This window comes from Vulpes vulpes, chromosome 2 (assembly GCF_048418805.1).
Source record: "Vulpes vulpes isolate BD-2025 chromosome 2, VulVul3, whole genome shotgun sequence".
NCBI classification, from domain to species: domain Eukaryota; kingdom Metazoa; phylum Chordata; class Mammalia; order Carnivora; family Canidae; genus Vulpes; species Vulpes vulpes.
In genome coordinates, this window is record NC_132781.1 from 65162200 (window position 1) to 65183977 (window position 21778).

General features: G+C 34.7%; 1 protein-coding gene across 2 annotated transcripts in view; it reads left to right on the forward strand.

Annotated features, from left to right (window-relative positions):
* Window positions 1-809: 809 nt before the first annotated feature.
* Window positions 810-21778, forward strand: part of LOC112923689 (UDP-glucuronosyltransferase 2A1) — a 49661-nt gene continuing 28692 nt past the window's right edge. The window contains exons 1-3 of one of the 2 annotated variants that reach the window (XM_072748839.1): window positions 939-1106; window positions 4485-5254; window positions 16611-17242. In XM_072748839.1, the coding sequence (XP_072604940.1) occupies window positions 4539-5254; window positions 16611-17242 (1348 nt within the window). In that variant the 5' untranslated portion in view covers window positions 939-1106; window positions 4485-4538. Of the gene's footprint in view, window positions 1107-4484; window positions 5257-16610; window positions 17243-21778 lie in introns of both variants that reach the window. The other variant, XM_026003521.2, reaches the window with a different exon arrangement.

Consider the following 21778-nt stretch of genomic DNA (forward strand, 5'->3'; position numbering starts at 1 on the left):
GCTGCCAAATGAGCAACTCCATGCTAGTGAAACCCCTGGGTGCCTGCCCAAGGCCCACCGCAGAAGAGTGGGTCATGTGAGATTGTAAGATCCAGTCATGATGGATGGAATGTTAGGGAAGGTCAGTGAAAAGATATGACTGCCAGTTGACCTATGAGCTGGAACCTAACGTTCAAAGGCTCCTCACCCTCTCCCCTGTAATGTGGGTTCCACTTACTGTTCCAAGGACGTTGCTTTGAGATAATTATGTGGTATTGGAAAATCTACAGAGTATATGTGACTAAACTCACTTAAAATCTCTTTCTAAACTTTTAAGATTTTGCAGGTGGGTTCAAGGATCCATTCATACTGCTGCCACCCAAAGGATACTTCATATGTAAATTCCTTTTGCTTATTAAAATTGCCACTTGCTAACCTGACCTGGGCTGCCTCTTTCTTCTCTCCCTGACCTCTGAACACAGGGGCCAATTTCAGATTATGCCAGGGAAGCTCTTGAGATGGTTATGAACCAACATAAATTAGTACCTTTAAAAAAAATAAATACAAAGATCAATAAGAATGTTGGAATTTTTCTGAGATGTTTCTTCCTTACACAGAGCAATTCAGTTCTGTTGTAGCTCCTAGCCTGTGAATAAACATAATCCCTCTCATCAGAAAAAAAATCAGAAAAAAATCAATTTAAAAAATATTTTCATAATTAGTACTGATAATAATAATCTTATGTTGCATGGGCATGAGAGGTATTTACCATACTTCTTAATAATAATCATGATTATTAATTATTACCAATCATTATTTCAGATATATCCAGACATCCTTGTTTGGGTGGGGGAAGGTGAAGGGCTGCAGAGTTCATAATAACAAAGGCAATATTTAATGCAAATAGTTGCCAGAAAACCAATAGAAGGGAACAACTTTAACTCAAGGTTAATCTGCTTAGTCATGTAATAGAAATCAAATGCCTTAGGAGTAAACAAATCTGTACAACCTCTTCCTTATTTAAGATCACATTTCTCACCAGATTATGCTTACCCAACAAGGATATACTTAAATTCAACTTTCAAATAGCAAACAAGTGCTATTAAAGCTCTCGCTGAAAACTTCAGGTAAGAAATTTAAAAATCTTATGACAAGCAATATGTAAATAATGTATATTTAGATTCATGTTTTCTTCTGAAAGAAATATCAGTTATTACAAGGTTGTGGGTTTTACTTTTAGCTTGTTTTACTACTTAAAAGGGTTTCCAGTCCTATTTTTAAATAATTTGGGTTTTTTCCCATCTAGGTGTTATACTTTAGATAATTTGATAGATACTGAAGGAACTGTATTATAGAGTAGTCAAGTGAAAGTTTTATCCCAGTGCAAGCTCAATGGCCTCCTTAAAGGTAGGTCTGTTATTTTTAGTTCCTACCAGTGGACAGTTTATTCGGTCCTTCACATAAAGTGAATACATAAAAGCAGAAATGATTCCCTCAAGTGACTGCTACAGTCTTTAAGATAGCATGTGTATAAGAAGATTTCATCCTTTGGTGGTTATTTTATTTTCTTAATGTTGCATAATGGATTTTCTATATTTATGTATTTTAAATTTATATCAAATAAGTTTTATGCAAAGTCAAATTTATTTATTAAAAAAAAAAAAGGATAGTTAGGGCAGCCCCAGTGACACAGCGGTTTAGCGCCACCTGCAGCCTGGGGTGTGATCCTGGAGACCAGAGTCCTGCATCAGGCTCCCTGCATGGAGCCTGCTTCTGTCTCTGCCTGTGTCTCTGCCTCTCTCTCTCTCTCTCTCTCAATAAATAAATAAATAATCTTTTTTTTAAATAAAAAGGGATATTTAAAGTTTCTATAAAAAAATCCTGTAGTAAAGGCAATAATCAATTTTGGTAATGTAATACCATGTGTGTTCCCTTTTTGTGCAATTAATTGAAGTGCATCTTTTATTATCATAATCTAAATTCTTCTCATGTCGCACGCACTGGGGGCGACAACCGTCCAGGGATGAGGGTAAGGGAATGAGGAAAAGAAAAGAGACATAAACAGAGTGGGAGCAGGAGGGACATATGGCCAGATTCAGCCACAATGCCAACTTTATTTGTATTATTCACTCTTTTATAAAGCAGGGTTGTTTAACAAGCAGGATATTTTAAGCTTAGTTCTCCAGACATGTCTTTTCACAGTAGATAGCAAGAGTATGCGCCCTTGAATAGATAGCAATAGTATGCGTCCTTGAGCCACAAGCCTTCAACAACAAGGGTGAGACAAGTGGGCCTCGGTTGGAAGAGTCAACAGAGAGCCCTTGCTCGATCCATTAACCCCTTCCTGGCACAAGGCTCCCAACATCCTCATGCTAGCATGCTGACACAAATATACTATGCTTTTTATTACAGTTATATATGCAATTGTCTTCATTGAGAGCATAAAATGGACATAAGAATTATCTCTTTGATTCATCTTTCACTTAGCAGGCAGTTCTCTGCCTATAGAAATACAAATAAACTGAATAAAGACTCTATTTTAATTGTTTAAAACTGAATCTGATTCCCCGATAGTGAATAAAATGAGTAAAATGACAGTGAATTGTTACCAGTTGTTCATTCTAGTGAATCACAGCAAGTGTTTTTAAAGTATCTTGTAACTATCGATCAGGTTGGCACCAGCAGGCAGAAATTTTTTACATACTGTAAAATCTTAGTATAAAGAAGCATGAATTGAAATCCGCACAACGATCTGTGTGATTAGTCTGCTAAACTCTGAAAGGTACCTTGTAAAAGTTAGCAGTTGTTTTAAAGAAGCAGTCAGTGTTTCACTATAGATTATCTTCAGTAACGGGGAGTTCAGAAAAGATATCACTAAACATATATAAGATTTCTCATTTCAACAGATTAAGACAAAAAGTCATTTCTGCTTATTCACAAACATATGCACACATATGCACAATTTTAATAGAGATTATTTTACTCAGATGATTTATCCTCCATTGTCCAGGATGGGTTACACAAATTTCTATTGTGCATTTTATATTGTGTCAGCATGTTTGGGGCACTTTATGGTTTATATGGATAGGTTCCTTATAGCGATGAGGGGGCAATGTACACTCTGATAGGACAATCTATCCTAGTGATTAATACAATAGGCTCTGGGAGCCAAAGACCCTGAAAGCTTATTCTATTATATGAATTTGGCAATTACTAAACTTCTCTAAACAATGGTTCCTTCTTTGATGTGAGAATATAGGTTCTACTTCATTGGGTCTTTTTTTTAGAGAAGAATAAATGAGATTAACATATGTAAAACATTTGCACAATGTCTGACACACAGGAAGTGTTTAATTAATACTAGCAATTATGAGGGACTCCTGGGTGGCTCAGTGGTTGAGCATCTGCCTTCGGCTTAGAGCGTGATCCTGGAGTCCCAGGATAGAGTCCCGCATTGGGCTCCCTGCATAGAGCCTGCTTCTCCCTCTGCCCATGTCTCTGCCTCTCATGAATAAATAAATAAAATCTTAAAAAAAAATACTAGCAATTATGAAAGGTTTGGTCTAAATGTAGTTATTCTGCACACAGACCAGCTAGCTTTTGAGCAACAGTTTCCATAGAAGCAAGTTTGAATTAGTAATTCTCTTCAAAGAATTCCTACTGATTAGTAATGTTACCCATCTCTTGCATGTATATTTGTACACAATTCATTCATTTACTTATAATCTTTTCTCAGTGATTTTTAATACAAATATTTTCCTAAACATGGGGTGCCTAGGTTGCTCAGTGATTAAGCAATTGCCTTCTGCTCAGTTCATGATCTTGGGTCATGGAATCAAGTCCCAAGTTGGGCTCCCTGCTCAGCAGGGAGTCTGCTTCTCACTCTCCCTCTACCTCTCCCTCACATTTGTCCTCTTTCTCGCTGTCTCTCTCAAATGAATAAATAAAACCTTTTAAAAATTAAAAAAAAAATCATAAACATTATTAAAGCAGTAATAAACATTACACATCCTTTATTTGCTTGTATTTCACATTCTTGTAAATATTCTCCTTGTAATAATCCTATCTATTGAGAAATAGTAACCACTATAATAATATTTAATTGTTGTTAATGATATTATATTAAATGCATTAAATATTGGAAAATCTATAGCCTTGGCATCTCTACATTTCTGAATAAGTTCTGAGCCAATCTGATATTTCAGTACCCAGGCCTGAAGGTGGACTTGAGATATACAGTAGCTTCAAAGAATTCAATAGTAAGAATTTCACAATTATGAGATGCAATGAAAGATTTGAAGGATCAAGCTTTAAAAAACAATCATAACCCAAGCTAAAGGAACAAGTTGAGAGATAAGACACATGTTACCCAAGCCTGTAATTACCATAAAATATGATGCTACCATGAGTAATATCGTTTGGTTGAAAGGATGCTCTTGAGGGTATCAATTGTTTTGAATCAAAACTGAAAAATAATTTGTCTTTCTTTTTTGTTTGAAAAACAGATAAATTTGTTTACAGATTTCACATCTCATCAATCTTCTACATCAAGCCACATCATGTTAAATAAGAATATTCTGCTGTTGTCTCTCAAGATTAGTCTCCTAGGAATCACCCTTGGTGGGAATGTTCTGATTTGGCCAATGGAAGGTAGTCATTGGCTGAACATTAAGATAATTATAGATGAGTTGATTAAAAAAGAGCATAACGTGACTGTCTTAGTTGCCTCTGGTGCACTTTTCATCACACCGACCTTTAACCCATCTCTGACATTTGAAATATATAAGGTGCCCTTTGACAAAGGAAGAGTAGAAGGAATAATCAAGGACTTTGTATTGACATGGATGGAAAATAGGCCATCTCCTTCAACCATTTGGAGATTCTATCAGGAAATGGCCAAAGTCATTAAGAACTTCCACATGCTGTCTAGAGAAATCTGTGATGGTGTTCTCAAAAACCAAAAGCTGATGGACAAGCTGAAGAAAGGCAAATTTGAAGTCCTCATATCAGATCCAGTGTTCCCTTGTGGTGATATAGTAGCTTTAAAACTGGGAGTTCCATTTATGTACTCCTTAAGATTTTCTCCAGCTTCAACAGTGGAAAAGCATTGTGGGAAGGTACCATTCCCTCCTTCCTATGTTCCTGCTATATTATCAGAACTCACTGACCAGATGTCTTTCACTGACAGAGTAAGGAATTTCATCTCCTACAGTCTACAGGACTACATGTTTGACACTCTTTGGAAATCATGGGATTCTTACTACAGTAAAGCTTTGGGTATGTAATTTTTTTTATTATTATATGAATTTGAACAGAGTTTTGTATCTTCTCTTTATTTCCCTGTGGCTATTATTTTTCAACCCTACATATTGATAACCATCTATTAGTATCATTTGAGAACAGGAAGATGAAAGACAATATGCTTTGTAACTATAGTGTGTCATTTTCTAATTTTGTGGATTCATATATACCAACTTAGTTCTTTTATGGGTAACATACAGCGACAGTTTAAAAACAGGACTGAATTCTAATTTAGTTATTACACTGGCAGTAGAAATTGCCTAGAAATTTCAATGATGTAAAGAAAACTGGAAGAGTTTAAGCTTTCTATAAGTCCGTTACTAATATAGGCATTTGTGTGTGTGTGTTTAAAAACACACATGCGTACAGATAATCTCTGATCATTGTTCATATATTTCCTATTGTTTACTAAGCACTCCCTTAGGTAGGGAGGTTACAACAAAGACTAAGATGAAGTTCCTGGCTTCAAGAATTTCAGTCAAGCAGAGAAGTCATACAAGAAAGGGAATGTTTACAGTATGAATAATGTGGGTAAAGAAGAAGAGATAGTTAAAGGAGATAAGCAATATGTAACAGGAGAGAATGATATTCTGAGAAACTAGAGTTGAAGTTGATACACAAGAAAAAATTTCAAAAGTGAATATGAATTTTCCTGCAAAATAAGTAGGGGGAAGAAAGTCTGAATATGAGTATAGAATTAGATGTAGTTGAGGACAACATCCAAATTTATGCTTTGGATACCTGTGCCCAATGTTGTGGAATATCAAAATAGCATATGTGTGCTGGGCATTACTGATGATTCTTTATTTATGAAGGTCAAAGTGCAAGGTGGGGAGGCACGAGAAAAAAACATGGAAATGTCAGGATTTCCATAATGAATTAATTCAATAAATATTTTCAAAGCCAAGTATTTTAGTTTTTACCTACTAAACAGAAAAAGTTTAAAGGGCTGTATTGTATAAAATTGCATCTTACATAAAATATCTGGACAGATACGGACCTGGAATGAAAAGATGGTAGACTCAATATCTGATCAAGTTTATACTCCACTCCCAGGTTTGTACATCCCTCAAGGCAGAAGCAAAAATAAACTTCTTTCTACAATCTTTATCTCTTAAGGAAAATCTATTGCATAGGTTCTTTCTTCCCATATCCTAAATGAAAATTTTCCATAGGCTTCTGTATAACTCTAGGAAAGAAGTGATAAGAGCATGGAATAGTGAAGTAGCTTATATTGGAGAAAAATAATGCAGATGAGACTACATAGTAAGGTAATCAAGACCACAGGCTCTTGATAAACAACTTCCGCCTACAAGTATGTGACCATGGAAAAGTAATTAATTCTCTTTATATCCACACGTAGTTACCCCATCTCTAACAGGACTACTGTGAGGACTAAATTAGTTAACATATAAAAGGGTTTTACAATGGTGTCCAGGAGATAGAAACCATTCAATTTGTGTTAGCTGTTTATCATGTGAAATTAATAAAAGCTAATGGCTAATTGGTTAAGGCATGTTAAGAGGCATGAGAAAGAGATTAAGATGTTTTCTTTTTTAAATTGAGATGTAATTGACATATATTAGTTTAAGTTATAAAACATAATGATTCTACATATTATATATAAAAAAGTGATCACCACATTAAGTCTAATTAACACTTTGTGACCATACATAAATTATTTCCTCTTGTGATGAGAACTTTTATGAGCTACTCTTTTAGCAACTGTCAAATACACAATACAGTATTAACTATAGTCACTATGCTATATATATTGCATCCCCAGGATTTATTTTGTAACTGGAAATTTATGCCTTTGACCCTCTTCAACCATTTCACTCTCCCACCCCTCACCTCTGGCAACTGTCAATCTGTTCTCTGTATCTATGAGTTGGTGGTTTTTTTTTTTTATAATCTATATATAAATGAGATTGTACAGTGTCTTTCTCTGACTTATTTCACTTAGTGTAATGCCCTCAGGGTCCATTTACATTATCATAAGTGGCAGGATTCTCTTCTTTTTCATGGCTGAATAATTCAATATTCCATTGTAGATATTTATGCCACAGCTTCTTTATTCATTCATCCATCAATGGTTACCTAGGTGGTTTCCATATCTCAGCTATTATAAATAAATAATACTGTAATGAATATCTCTTAGATATATCTTAGAAATAATGATTTTGTTTCCTTTGGGTATAACCCAGAAGTAGAATTACTGGATCATATGGTTGTTCTATTGTTAACTTTTTTTTAGGATTCTCTATACTGTTTTCCATAGTGACTGTACCAATTTATACTCCCATCAACAGTGCACAAAGGATCCCTTTTTTCCACATCCTTGCCAACACTTGTTATACCTTGTCTTTTTGATAATAGCCATTCTAACAGGTATGAAGCAATTAACAACACAAGAAACAACAGATGTTGGCGAGGATGTGGAGAAAGGGGAACCATCTTATACTGTTGGTGGGATGGAGACTGGTGCAGCCATTCGAGAACAGTATGGATGTTCCTCAGAATGTTAAAAATAGAACTACCCTATGACCCAGCAAATGTGCTACCAGGTATTTACCCAAAGGATACAAAAGTACTGATTCAAAGGAACGCACGCACCTGTATGTTTATAGCAGCATTATTAACAATAACCAATATCTCACTGTGGTTTTGATATGCATTTCCCTGATGATTGGTGATGTTGAGCCCTTATTCATGTACCTGTTGGTTATTTGCGTGTTTTCTTTGGCAAAATAACTATTCATATCCTCTGGCCATTTTTTAATCCATTTTTTGTTATTGAGTTATATGACTTTTCATATATTTTGGTATTAACCTCTTATCAGATATATGATTTCCAAATATTTTCTCCCATTAAGTAGGTTGCCTTTTCATTTATTGATGGTTTCCTTTGCTGTATAGAATCTTTTTGATTTTATTTACTTGTTTATTTTTCTTTTGTTACCTTTGCTTTTGGTGTCAAATCCAAAAAACTCCATTGTCAAGACTGATGTCATGGAGCTGACCACCTATGTTTTTTTATTCAAGGAGTCTTATGGTTTCAGGTCTTATATCAAGTTTTTAAACCATTTTCAGTTAGTTTTTGTGTATGGTATAAGAAAGTGATCTAGTTTCATTGTTCTGCATGTAGCTGTCCAGTTTTCCACCTATTGAAGAGACTGTCCTTTCTGCCTTGCACATTCTTGGCTTCTTTGTCATGAATTAATTGACCATGTAAGTGTGGGTTATTTGGTGAGTATTGTTAAGAGAAGCATTAATTACAAGTGGCTCATCATCTCCTCTGAGTATGTTAAATAGTCCCCAAATTCAAAGATAGATGTTTATCTCCTGGGATATAAATGAAGACTGAGCTGTTCTGTTACTTAGAGAGAAGAACATAGCTACTATATTGATTATAAGCTATCCTATGAAGATGGAAGTGAATGGTCAATATTGTAGAGCTGAAACTGGTTCTTAAAAATGAAGAAATAGGAATGCCTGGGCGGCTTAGCAGTTGAGCGTCTGCATTTGGCTCAGGGCATGATCCCGGGGTCATGGGATCCAGTCTGTCATTGGGCTCCCCATAGGGAGCCTGCTTCTCCCTCTGCCTCTGTCTCTGCCTCTCTCTGTGTATCTCTCATGAATAAATAAATAGATTCTTTAAAAAGAAAATGAGAAAAATAATTTAAAAATGGCCATTTTATGAAACAATCAAGTTGTCAGGATCTGCAACAACTCACATGTGTAGTAAACAGAGACATCTGAATAAGTGCAGCATCTTAATGAAATAAAGGAGTGTGTACATAGAGAACACCTTAGTCATGATATAGGCTTACATTTTTATCTCATTACATTTGTTTTTATCAATGGCTGTTCTCAATCTCCGAAAAATAATTATCATGATCACAATGCTTCTTATTCTCAGATAAGAATTGGTAAGATTATTCTCAGATAAACCTTCCTCATGCTGGCAGTCTCAGAATCACATGTTCCATTGTATTGTGCTTGTAAGTGAATACTGGTAATAAAACCACACAATTCTCCCAGTCATAAGACATGATACTAATCTTTCTTAACAGTTTGTTCATGGGAATGTAATGAAGATTTCTAAAAATGTTCTTATTCTCCAATTTTGATATCATGTTTCTAAACAAATTACACTCTTTTGACTTAAAATGACTATTTAAAGTTTGTCTTTACGGATGTTATTCTTATTGATGCCACAGACATGAACACTCATATTCAAAAGATCAGGTAAGAAGCAAAAGTACTGAAATGACAGAGTAATTCATTTTTGTGTAAGCCTTCATACATGTAGAATGATAAATGAAAATGATAAATGGAACTGGCTTATAAAAATCACTTTTTTCCAATGTGAAGTGATTTTTCTTTTCTTTTTTACTTTAGTTTAAGTGCTCTAAACAAGTCATTGCAATGAATCCATATCCACTCAGGTCTCAAACTATCACACCTAAGTAAATAAATAGGATAACTTTCTGTAAGATTACTTTTCTGCAGTGGAATGCAATAATCTCAGACTGAGTCCTTAATCTCTGCTAATTGCTAAGAATCAGACATTATATTGTCTAAATTACTTCTTTTATTTCAGCATAAGGTGTATGGTTGAAACTCATGGTTCAATATCATGATAGCAATAACAGTTAATATTTGTTGATTTCTTCCCATGTGCTAGACACTGTAATAAATCTTTCATATGTTATATCTCTTAATCTTTACAGTGAATTTGTGAAGAAAACTACTATCACCAATGGGAAATACCAAGTGCTAAAATAAAATTATATAGTGACTAGTAGAATAAAATAGTTTTCAAATGAAAGTCTGACACCAAACCTTCCAGAAAAACTTTTCTCTCCTTTAAAAATTTTGGGGGCAAATCCATGAATTACTCAGAATATTTTAGGTTTAAACTTTCTTCGGTCCTCTTCCTCTTAGTGGATTTAGCTTTTGATGTCTACTGTTTTATTTCTTACTTATACTAAGTTTCTAAGTTTGCTAACTGGAGTTTAATTGGCTGATGTTATCACTAGGTAACTTGCTGTTTAGGCAAAGGTTTCCATGTGGCTGTTGCCTGCAGCCAGTTGCCTGAGTATAAGTACCTGGTCCCAAGAAAACTTAAAATGCAATGTTGAACTGAAAGTAAGAAAAGGCTTCTGTGGATTTCAAATGTATTTATTTAAAGTTGAACCAGGTAAATTTTATTTTTATGTACATATTAACAACAACAAAAAACCCACCAAAATTGAAGAACATTTAAGAAAAAGAATAATGTAGCATTTTAATACCAGTAAAAATATTTATAATCCATAAACATTACCTATTGCTACCAACAATTTTACCCTTCAGTAAGTATAGAAACAAATAGCTTTTTTTGAGTGAATAATCTTTATATATTGGATTTATATGAATACAAAATGTATTGTTGGACATGAATAATTAGGTGAATAATCTCCAAGAACTAATGTCATCTATAGTAACAGCAGATTTTCCTGCAAATATATTAAATAGAAAAAAACAATAGATCTTAAAAAAATTATGACTATAATATTCAGATCTATATGTGAACTGAACACAGGTAATTCATGTAAGAATTACCTAGATTACTAGGTAATTAGTAATCTAGGTAATTAGTAATTACTTATCTAGGTAATTAGTAATTACTTTACTAGTGCTAGAAATGAAACAAATCTGAATGTATATCTCCAAAACGGTTGATTTCCATTAGTCATTTTAAAGAAGAAAAAATATATTGGAGTTCTTTCCCTGAAGAGTAATGCATGTTGGTTTGGAACTTTTTTTTTCTTTCGTCTCAATCTTTATCTGGCTTCCTTCTACCTTCCTTTCTTCCATTTTTTTTTTAAGTGTAAATTAATTGTTTGGTTAGAATCTTTCAAATCACCTCTGGTAGCATCTTTCTTTACATAATGACCCTTGAGTGGGATGACAGCCAGTAACATAACATCCAAGATGAATTTGCTATGGGCCATGCGCAATTTCAAGAGCCTTGTCACTCTTTTGCTCCCACTCAACGACAGGAAATGGAGATGATCATTTTTATGGATATAATCTTGAATTTTATATGTTTGTATTTCTTAAAATAAATCACTAGTGAACTTTGTTACTGAATACATTGTTAGTAAGATATCGTTTGTGATGTGCCTCAAGATTAAGCATGACTGGCACCTGTAGAGGAGCCTGTGGTGTTTGGGAATACCTGCACCAAAGTTCAGGCACCCCAGAGGACGATTATCTGAGAAGTAGAAGGGAGATGGGTCTAGGTGATGAGATCTGGTTAAATTGGTAATTTTTAAAGTAAGATTCTCTCTCTACATTATCATATATAGCTAACATTTATTGAGCATGGATGTTGTTCTGAATAATTTACATGAATTTTTTAAATTTAGTCCTCACAATGATAAGAAACAGGCTCCAGCATTCTTCACTACTTTATAATAAGGAGGCAGAATAACTTGCCTGAGGTTACAATAAAGCATTTGTCATGAAGCATTGATGCTAGACCCTAAGCTAAAAGGAAAGTTTGAGAAAGAAACTCAGTTTATATAGAATAAAACAATGAGGGAGGAAAAGTGCATCTAATTTTAAGCTTTCAAAAGAATTAACTAAATGCAATCAAGGAACTAAAAAAAACAAAAGTTGAAGCTCTACTGTGAAGCTAAAACTCAAAGGTTACTAAAGAGTTGATTACTCAGTTTTTAAAAACAGTATGAAAGATAGTTTCCAAGCTTTTATGGCCTTTGGGACCACCTCCAAATCCAAGAGATAATGAGAAATGAATAGCACAATTAAATTCTAGCCCTTCATTGAAATGCTCAGGGAGCACACAAGAAGAGGACACTTTTAACTCAGGTCACGTCATGAGGGAAAAATTGTAAGAAAGAACTTGCAAACCAAAATGCTGTTTTAAGGATTCTTAATTCAGGGATCCCTGGGTGGCTCAGTGGTTTAGTGCTTGCCTTTGGCCTGGGGTGTGGTGCTGGAGTCCCAGGATCAAGTCCCACATCAGGCTCCCTGCCTGGAGCCTGCTTCTCCCTCTGCCTGTGTCTCTGCCTTTCTCTCTCTGTGTCTCTCATGAATATATAAGTAAATCTTAAAAAAAAAAAAAAAAAAAGGATTCTCAATTCAAACTGATAGCATTATACATATTTTAAAGAACTTTAATTTCAGTTTAATTTTATCTTTTTTTTAAAATTTTTATTTATTTATGATAGTCACAGAGAGAGAGAGAGGGGCAGAGACATAGACAGAGGGAGAAGCAGGCTCCATGCACCGGGAGCCCGACGTGGGATTCGATCCCGGGTCTCCAGGATCGCGCCCTGGGCCAAAGGCAGGCGCCAAACCGCTGCGCCACCCAGGGATCCCAGTTTAATTTTATATAAATGAACTAGCCATTCTCCTGTGATATATATATATATATATATATATATATATATATATATATATATAAAACACATACATATATACACTTAACCGTGTTAAACAACACAAATTCAGCTGAGTAAATATGGATATCCAATTGGCTTTATTAAACGATTCAGAGATAGGACAGCATATCATCTAGTAAGTAGAGGGGAACTCTGTAGAGCCGTAGAAAAGGAAAGATTTAAACAGGGTGAGTTGGAGGGAATTACTAGCAAAGAATGGAATGTTTAGGCAAAGTTTCCTTCCTAAGGGGAAGAAAAAGTTTAGCAGATTACCTCCTGGTGTTCAAGAAATTCCAGTTGGCAGATTAAAAGTTATGAGGGGGTGAGCCTAATACCTTAGATTAGGTATTAAGTCTTGGTTTACTGACATGGGACCTTAACATGACTTCATTTTGGGCCTGTGCCTCTTTTAAAAGCACATGTCTTATTAAATATGATTCTGAAAACTTTATCTGTTTTATTACTATTTGGAGAACTTCCTTTTGAAGTAAGCAGAGTGAGAATGAGAATTTTGATTCAAAGTACAGGGACAATATTCTAATTAGTACAAACTTTCTCTGGCTGACTTATTTTTTACTCATGCTATTCGTATATTGATGTTTCATAGACATATTTAAGAATATTATTTTCTGGGCTCTTTAATCATGTTTAAGATGTCATCTTATCAAATAGTCACAATTATGAAATGTAATGGTTTTCTAATTTTTGCTGTTATAAAATGTATCTCACATTTTAAGAAGTAAAAGAAAGAAGAAAGAATATTGGGCTGGAAACTGGAATCCCTAGGCATTCATCTCATCTGCCTGAACTGGCAATTGTGACTTCAAGATAATATACACCTTCCTTGATCTGCGTTCTTACATATAAAATGATGGAGTTGGACAAATTGAACACATGGTTTCTCTCTTCTTCTTTCATGAAGAAAATAAACATGTTTAATTATTTTAAATCCCCGAACTTCATTTTTTCACGATATCAGGCATATTTGGCAGGAGTTGTTATTTATCCCATTGATGGAAAATTAAATCTAAGCTTATATCTATATGTCCCTAAACACAATTTATTTTTTATCTTCTTAAAATGTTTGAATTTGCATTGCTATATTGCAGGCACACAGGGAATTGGAAAATAAATAAAACAGACACCTACATTGACACCAGTGAAATTAAACACTGTAATGTCCAAGTATAATTTGAAAACAAAAAACATATACATTAGCTATTAATAAATTCTATTATCTGCTATTGTCCTTCAGTAAATTGATAGTTATGTTATTGTCCTGAAAAGGCCACTTAACTGGGACAAAGGGACTCCTTGAATGCCACAGATACAGGACAGTCAGAGGCTACGATAGGACAAAAGACTCAGAGTCTCACTGAATTTTAATCTCAGGGACTCAGACTTAGAGCCTGAGGCTTTGTTCCTCCAGTTTTTAAGAGAGCTAGCAAGTTGGCTATCGGAATGATTGACTTTGGGAAGCAGAGAAAAACATATTTACTTCAAAAGGCAAATAGGCTAGTGGCTCCAAGAAGGGGAAGGGGAGGAACTCTGTTTGGAGAACAATGTGGTCAAAAGTCAGTGTTTAGGACCTTCAGTAACTCCAGTGTGTTGAAGATTAGGAGATTCAGTTCTCAGATAGGCTCTGCAGCTGGCTCCCCACACTTAAACTGTTTTTTTTTTTTTCTTTTATTCAGGGTAAGTAGGGCTGCCTACATGCATTTAATTCAAGGATATATTTTGATAAGATTTTAAGTGCTAATGTCATTATTGCTAATGAATAATCCCTAGTTAATTATTATATTCTACTTAATGAACCTCAGTAATTGGACAAGTCTAAGTATTTTATTGATAAACCTTTGGTTATGCCTTGTATGTTATATTTTGTCTCCTTTTTATTGAAAGGTCATGATAGCAACAGATTTATGAAGATGCATCAAATTCTTTTCATTAGGCCTATTTTAATGGTCATCAGGGTGTTTGCTATTGGGCTTCAAAATCTAAATAATTTTTAAAGTATAGACATTATATTCAAATTGAGGCTGACTCTTGAAAGGATGCAATTTTAATAATTCTAAAAGCATCATTTCTCTCTTTCCTCTTTTCTTTTCTCTTTCTGGTCTTTTTGTTACTTAAAGGCCTATAATTAGCCAATTCAAGGACAACAGAGTGTGAATAGAAAACAAACCACTTAATTTACATTCTCAATTCCTGATTTCTATCCTTTTAATGACATTATTTGTTCTTATTTTCTCTTTTTAATGGCAATCTCTAATGCTTATAACTTTTAAAATAGCATCATTACATAGTTGTCCTTGTTCAGTTTGGCATTTACTAAGAATCTCAACAGATAATTATTCTTTTTTTTTTTAAATTTTTTATTTATTTATGATCGTCACAGAGAGAGAGAGAGGCACAGACACAGGCAGAGGGAGAAGCAGGCTCCATGCACCGGGAGCCTAACGTGGGATTCGATCCCGAGTCTCCAGGATAGTCCCCCGGGCGAAAGGCAGGCGCCAAACCGCTGCGCCACCCAGGGATCCCTCAACAGATCATTATTATTGTATCTATGTCTAGTTGTCATTCTCTAGCTAGCCTATTGGCTTACTGATCAATCGACATAAATTTATTAAACTACAAATATTATCAAACTTTTGCTCTGAATCAAGCAGTTTACAAAGAAACTTTACAGATCATTTTGCTATTCCACAAAGTAATATAGCAAATTAACGTCATTATTTCTCACGTATGCATGAGAAGGCCAAGGGTAAAGGTAATTTCCCAGGGTCACAAAACTTGTAAAAGAACAGTTTTTGAAAAAAGAAAAAGAAAAAAGAAAAATTTTTGAATCTGGGGCTGTTGAATTCTAGTGTCTAGCTAATTTAGGCTACTACATAGCTCTTAGTGAAAAAGCTTGTGGTACTAGGCCCTAATCTTCTTGATCTGTATATGGACACGTCATGAAAGAAAGTGACAAATTCCTTGCAATGAGGAGATGATTATCAATATGCTTTATCAGAGAAGAAAATTCTCCTCTGCCAAATGTGTAGTAATTTGCTCTATAATTCAATTAATCTAAAACATCTTGAAATGTTTGAGAAAAACTTCTAAGTGAAGATTATTTTTGGTTTTTCCTCCTAAATATGAGCCATGGGGAATTAATAATGCTGGTCATTATACATTGCCAAAGTTGCAAAAGCTTACAAAGATGAGACATAATACCATAGAAATCCAGCAATTTCTCAAATGATGTTATGATAATAGTCCCAATTGCCCTACTTTGTCATATATTTTTGGGTATGCAACTCAACAATAATTTCATTTTCTATGAAATAGAGCAAGTAATTTATGCTACACAAGATTCTGGAAAGGATTGAATTAAATAATGTATGTAAAAATGCCTTGTAATAAGACATCTAACTTGAAGTTACAATAAGTTTTGAGAACGTGGCTTTAGCAGTAAGAACTATTATTTTTGTTTAACCTAATTTTAGGAAAGATAAAGATACATTTTTATAATTATTGTCACATAGTACACAGACACGAGGCTTATAAATTGACTTCCTTTCAAATGGGAATTTATTTCTGTTGTTAAAATAATAACTTTAATGCACATAAAGGTTTGAATTATATTGTTTTCCTTTTAACCTATAGATCAATTGACTTATGAATGAGTGTATCCATCACTTTAAACATTATTTTATTTGAAAAAAAACCCTAAATATACTTTGAAAATTTCTTTTTATCTTGAAAGATCTACAGTAGGATGGTTTTAATAATGGATATCACCATGCCTAAGAAGTTTGTCCAGCTGCTGGTTTTTAATTTGACTTTGACTGAAATTGTTTTAAGTGGAAATGTGCTAATTTGGCCAACGGATGGTAGCCATTGGTTAAATATTAAGATCATTCTAGAAGAGCTGATTCAAAGAAATCACAATGTGACTGTACTGTCTTCATCAACAACTCTATTCATCAATTCTAATGCCGATTCTTCTGTGAATTTTGAGGTAATACCTGTTTCCTTTACGAACGACAACTTAGATTCCTTAATTGAACACATGATAATGCTATGGATAGACCACAGACCAACTCCTCTCACACTCTGGAGTTTCTATAAAGAACTAGGAAAACTTCTAGATACTTTTTTTCGAATCAATATACAAATCTGTGATGGAGTATTAAGCAACCCCAAGTTAATGGCAAGACTTCAGAAACGTGGTTTTGATGTGTTAGTAGCAGACCCAGTAACTATCTGTGGGGACCTCGTTGCTCTGAAATTAGGAATTCCATTTGTGTATACATTGAGGTTCTCTCCAGCTTCCACAGTTGAGAGACACTGTGGGAAAATCCCAGCACCTGCCTCCTATGTACCTGCAGCTTTGTCAGAGCTCACTGACCAGATGACCTTTGGTGAGAGGGTTAAAAATACTATCTCTTATCCTCTGCAAGACTACATATTTCAGTCCTACTGGGGAGAATGGAATTCATACTACAGCAAAGTTCTAGGTAAGTCTCTAAACTATTTTCATATTAATGTCTCCATATACTTCATTTATTCTTGTTGGTAATACAGCAGAAGTTTTCCATCCCACTGCACATGCCAGGCTGAAGTAAATACACACATTATATATAAAACCCTCATATAAGATCATCCTTTTTGGATAAATTCCAAAAATAGAAAATATAATGGTGATGCTAATATGTATTCTAATGCTTCAGTGCAAATAATCTTGTGCCTATTTAGGTAATGTCTTTTCAATGAGTAAATCAATCCTTGAATATAAATGAAAGTGCCTTTACTAGGATGAATCGCGACACAGATAAAAAATACCTGGCAAACATTTTGAAGTGATACATGATTTCCTTTCCCTCCTTCATTCCTCATTCTCCCCTTTGTCTGCAGAAAACTTTCAAAAAGCCTAGGACTGGGCATTGGAAAGCTGACTTTATAACCCCCCAGCCCCCCCAAACCCCCCCAAGAGCCGCCACTCTCCCCCCAGTACCTCTCCAGCCTTAGGCTCCTCTGGGTGCTTAGACTAGCATGGCTCCAACTTAAATTTCTCTGTATCCAGGCATCTGGGTGGCTTAGTGGTTGAGCGTGTACCTTCAGCTCAGGGCATGATCCCAGGGTCCTGGGATCCAGTCCTGAATCAGGCTCCGTGAATGGAGTCTGCTTCTCCCTCTGCCTCTCTGTGTCTCTCATCAATAAATAAATAAAAGCGTTTTTTAAAAAAATAGATAGATAGATAGATAGATAGATAGATAGATAGATAGATAGATGATAGATAGATAGATAGATAGATAGATAGATAGATAGATAGATGATAGATTTCTCTGTATCCTTCGGCAATCCTCAAGTCTCCTTGCTTCACACATTCCTTATGAGGATCAAATAAAATAATGCAAAGGGCTCTGGTTTATTTATCTTTTTGATCTCTTTCTGATCCTCATGAACCTTCCTTCATTTTTCTATTTTCTTCTCTCCCGAATGGTTTTTCTCAGATTTATCAGGTATTAATTAACAGGTATTAATTAACAGCAGAAATTAACCATTAATCTTACCAACACTAGTTTCTCAGCTTTTCTCCCTCCTACTCTTTATTTATTTTCCTTTCTTTCTCCTTCCTCTCTTCTATCCCTCTCTCTCTCTCCCTCTCCCCTTCCTTCTTTTCTTCTATCATGCTTTTTTTGTGTAAAAAAAAAAAGTATTTATTGAACACCAACCTGGTACCTGCCTCTTTTTTAGGTACAGTTGGCAAACATTAACATCTCCACTCCCCACAGAGCTTACATACTAGTAAGAGCATACAGAAAATAAAGAAATAAAATATAGGATGTTAGACTGTGATATATGCTATGTAGTAAAATAAGAATAGGTAGTTCTGGAGCAGGGTTACACTTTTAAATACAGTAGCAAGGAAGTTCTCAAAGGGTGGCATTTGAATGAAGACCTGAGGGCAATGAGTATGAGAGCCATTGGGATCCCTGGGGGAAAAGTATTTTAGACATCCATAAGAACAAGTAGAAGAATCTGTGGCAAGCCATAGAAGCAGGAATATCCTCACTGTAATGTGACCTTTATCTTACTTTTCACAAGCAGAATTTGTATATATATTTTTTTCTTTCCTGATTTTGGAATATTCTTCATCCAATTTTCTATCACTTACACTTTTAAACTTCTTCATAGAGTCATCTAGAAGGAAGAGATTAAACATATCACACATATATAAATAAAATATATGCAAGATAATTAAAATTTGTGTATACTTTTGAAGATACTATGATTAGAATTTTGAAAGCAAAATTCTGTGTTTTTATATTCATCATAATGTCACATAACTACATTTTCTTTTTTCCTGGATTCCAAATTTCATATGACTCAATGACATATTCTGATTTAAATTTAGATATTATCTTATGATTTTTTTCTAAGGCATTTGAAATGTGTCCTATAATAATTGTCTCTGCTCATATATGCATCACATACCAACTACTATAGGTATTGAGTGAGTTAACAGTCTCTATTCCTTTAATAAAGGAATTACAAAAAGCAAGGTGGTGAGGGTTCTTGGAAAGTACCTGGGATTCTGAGTTCAAATTCCATTTACTGTGTAATTTCAGGCAAGTGACTTAAATTCTGAGTCACAACATTTCTATCCTTTTAAAAGGGGATAATTATATCACTGTGCCCTTTAGGATGATCATATGACACCATATAGATGGATGTCTTATGTCAATTATAAAGAACCACGCTAATGTTAAACATATTTTGCATATATGTGTGTGTGTGCCCGTGTGTGTGTGTGTGTGTGTGTGTGCATGCGTGTATGCAAAGAATAAATGGGCTCTGGGGTATACTAAATCTTCCTTCTCAGAAGGAACCATGACAGGTTATATAATATATGGAAAGCCTTTGTAAAACAGAATGTTCTCAACTTCTCATTTTCACAGGATCATAATCTAGTTTCAGAAATCTCACATTCTGAGAGATTAGATATCTTATTTACTTAAATCCTCTATACGCCTCATGTTACTAAACATACTTGAACGACAAGTAACAGCCTTGGATATTTTATTTCAAATTAAAGCATTGGGGGTGATATAATCCTAATAAGTCTTTTGTTCACATTTTTAAAGTATTAGGGACACCTGATAGCTGTAAACTGATACTGAAATAGAGAAGGTAGTTTACATTTGATATTATTAGCAAACATAGGAGAACACAGGAGATTTAATAACATCAAATTTCTGAAATTTTCCATCTCCATGTCTATTCTTTAGCCTGTAGGAAAAATTGACTGGAAAATTAGCATGTTTACAGTGATACAAGAAAATCCCAAATATCTATTCTGAAGGAAACAAGTTAGAAGGAAATATCTAACTGTACTGGTTAAAAATCTTACCTCCTTCTCTGATGACTTTCCATTCAGTTTTCCCTGCCTTCCCCTCTGATCCTCTGCCCTGTTTCTTATATTCCACATTTGAATGAAACCATATGATAATTGTCATTCTCTGATTGACTTATTTCACTAAGCATAATACCCTCCAGATCCAACCAGGTCAATGTAAATGGTAAGTATTCATCCTTTCTGATGGCTTAGTGATATTCCATTATGTACATATATATGCTATATAGTAAAATAAGCATATAACAAGTTATAAGTAAAATTCTTTTTCATCTTCTTTATCTATTCATCTATCAATGGACATCTCAGATCTCCACAGTTTGTCTACTGTGGACATTTCTTCTATAAACATTGGGGTGCAGGTGCCCCTTCGAATCGCTACATTTGTATCATTGGGGTCAATACTTAGTAGTGCAATTGCTGAGTCGTAGGTTAGCTCTATGTTTAACTTCCCAGGAAACTTCATCTCATTTTCCAGAGGGGCTGTACCAGCTTGCATTCCCACTAACAGTGTAGGGTTAGAAAGGGTTCCCCTTTCTTTGCATCCTCTCCAACATTCGTTGTTTCCTGTCTTATTCATTTAAGCCATTCTGACTGATGTGAGGTGGTATCTCATTAGGATTTTGATTTGTATTTCCCTGATGATGAGTGATGTGAAGCATTTTTTTCATGTGTCTGTAGGCCATTTGTAGGTCTCCTTTAGAGAAATGTCTGTTCTGTTTTCTGCTCATTTCTTGACTGGATTATTTGTTCTTTGGGTGTTTAGTTTAATAAATCTTTATTGATCTTAGATACTAGCCATTTATTTGATATGTCATTTGCATATATCTTCTTCCATCCTGTAGGTTGCCTTTTAGTTTTGTTGACTGTTTTCTTTCCTGTGCAAATGCTTTTTATCTTGACGAAGTTCATTTTTGCTTTTGTTTCCCTTGCCTTTGAAGACATATCTAACAAGAAGTTGCTGTGGCTGAGATCAACGAGGTTGCTGCCTGTGTTCTTGTCCAGGATTTTGATGGATTCCTATCTCACATTTAGGTCTTTTATCCATTTTTATTCCATTTTTGTGTATGGTATAAGGAAATGGTCCAGTTGCATTCTTCTGTATGTGGCTATCCAATATTCCAAACACCATTTGTTGAAGAAACTGTCCTTTTTCCACTGGATATTCTTTCCTGATTTGTCAAAGATTAGTTAACCATAGAGTTGAAGGTCCATTTCTGGATTCTCTATTCTGTTCCATTGACCTATGTGTCTGTCTTGATGATTACAGCTTTGCAACGGAGTTTGAAGACCAGCATTGTAATGCCACCAGCTTTGGTTTTCTTTTTCAAAACTCCTTTGGCTATTCGAGGTCTTTTCTGGTTCCATATACATTTTAGGATTATTTGTTCCAGCTCTGGGTAATCTATCTTTTGAAGTAAGACATAAATCATAATTTTACAGCTTACTGAAGTTTCAAAGTATGAAACTACCCATGCAACGAGTGCCCAAATCTAGAAACAAAACATTATACCCATAACTCCTCTTTCTTCTCATGCCAGTCCCTACAACTCCTAAGGGTAACCACTTTCTTAACTTCTAACAATACAAGTTAGTTTGGCGTGATTTTAAACTTTAACCACACATTGTGTACTCT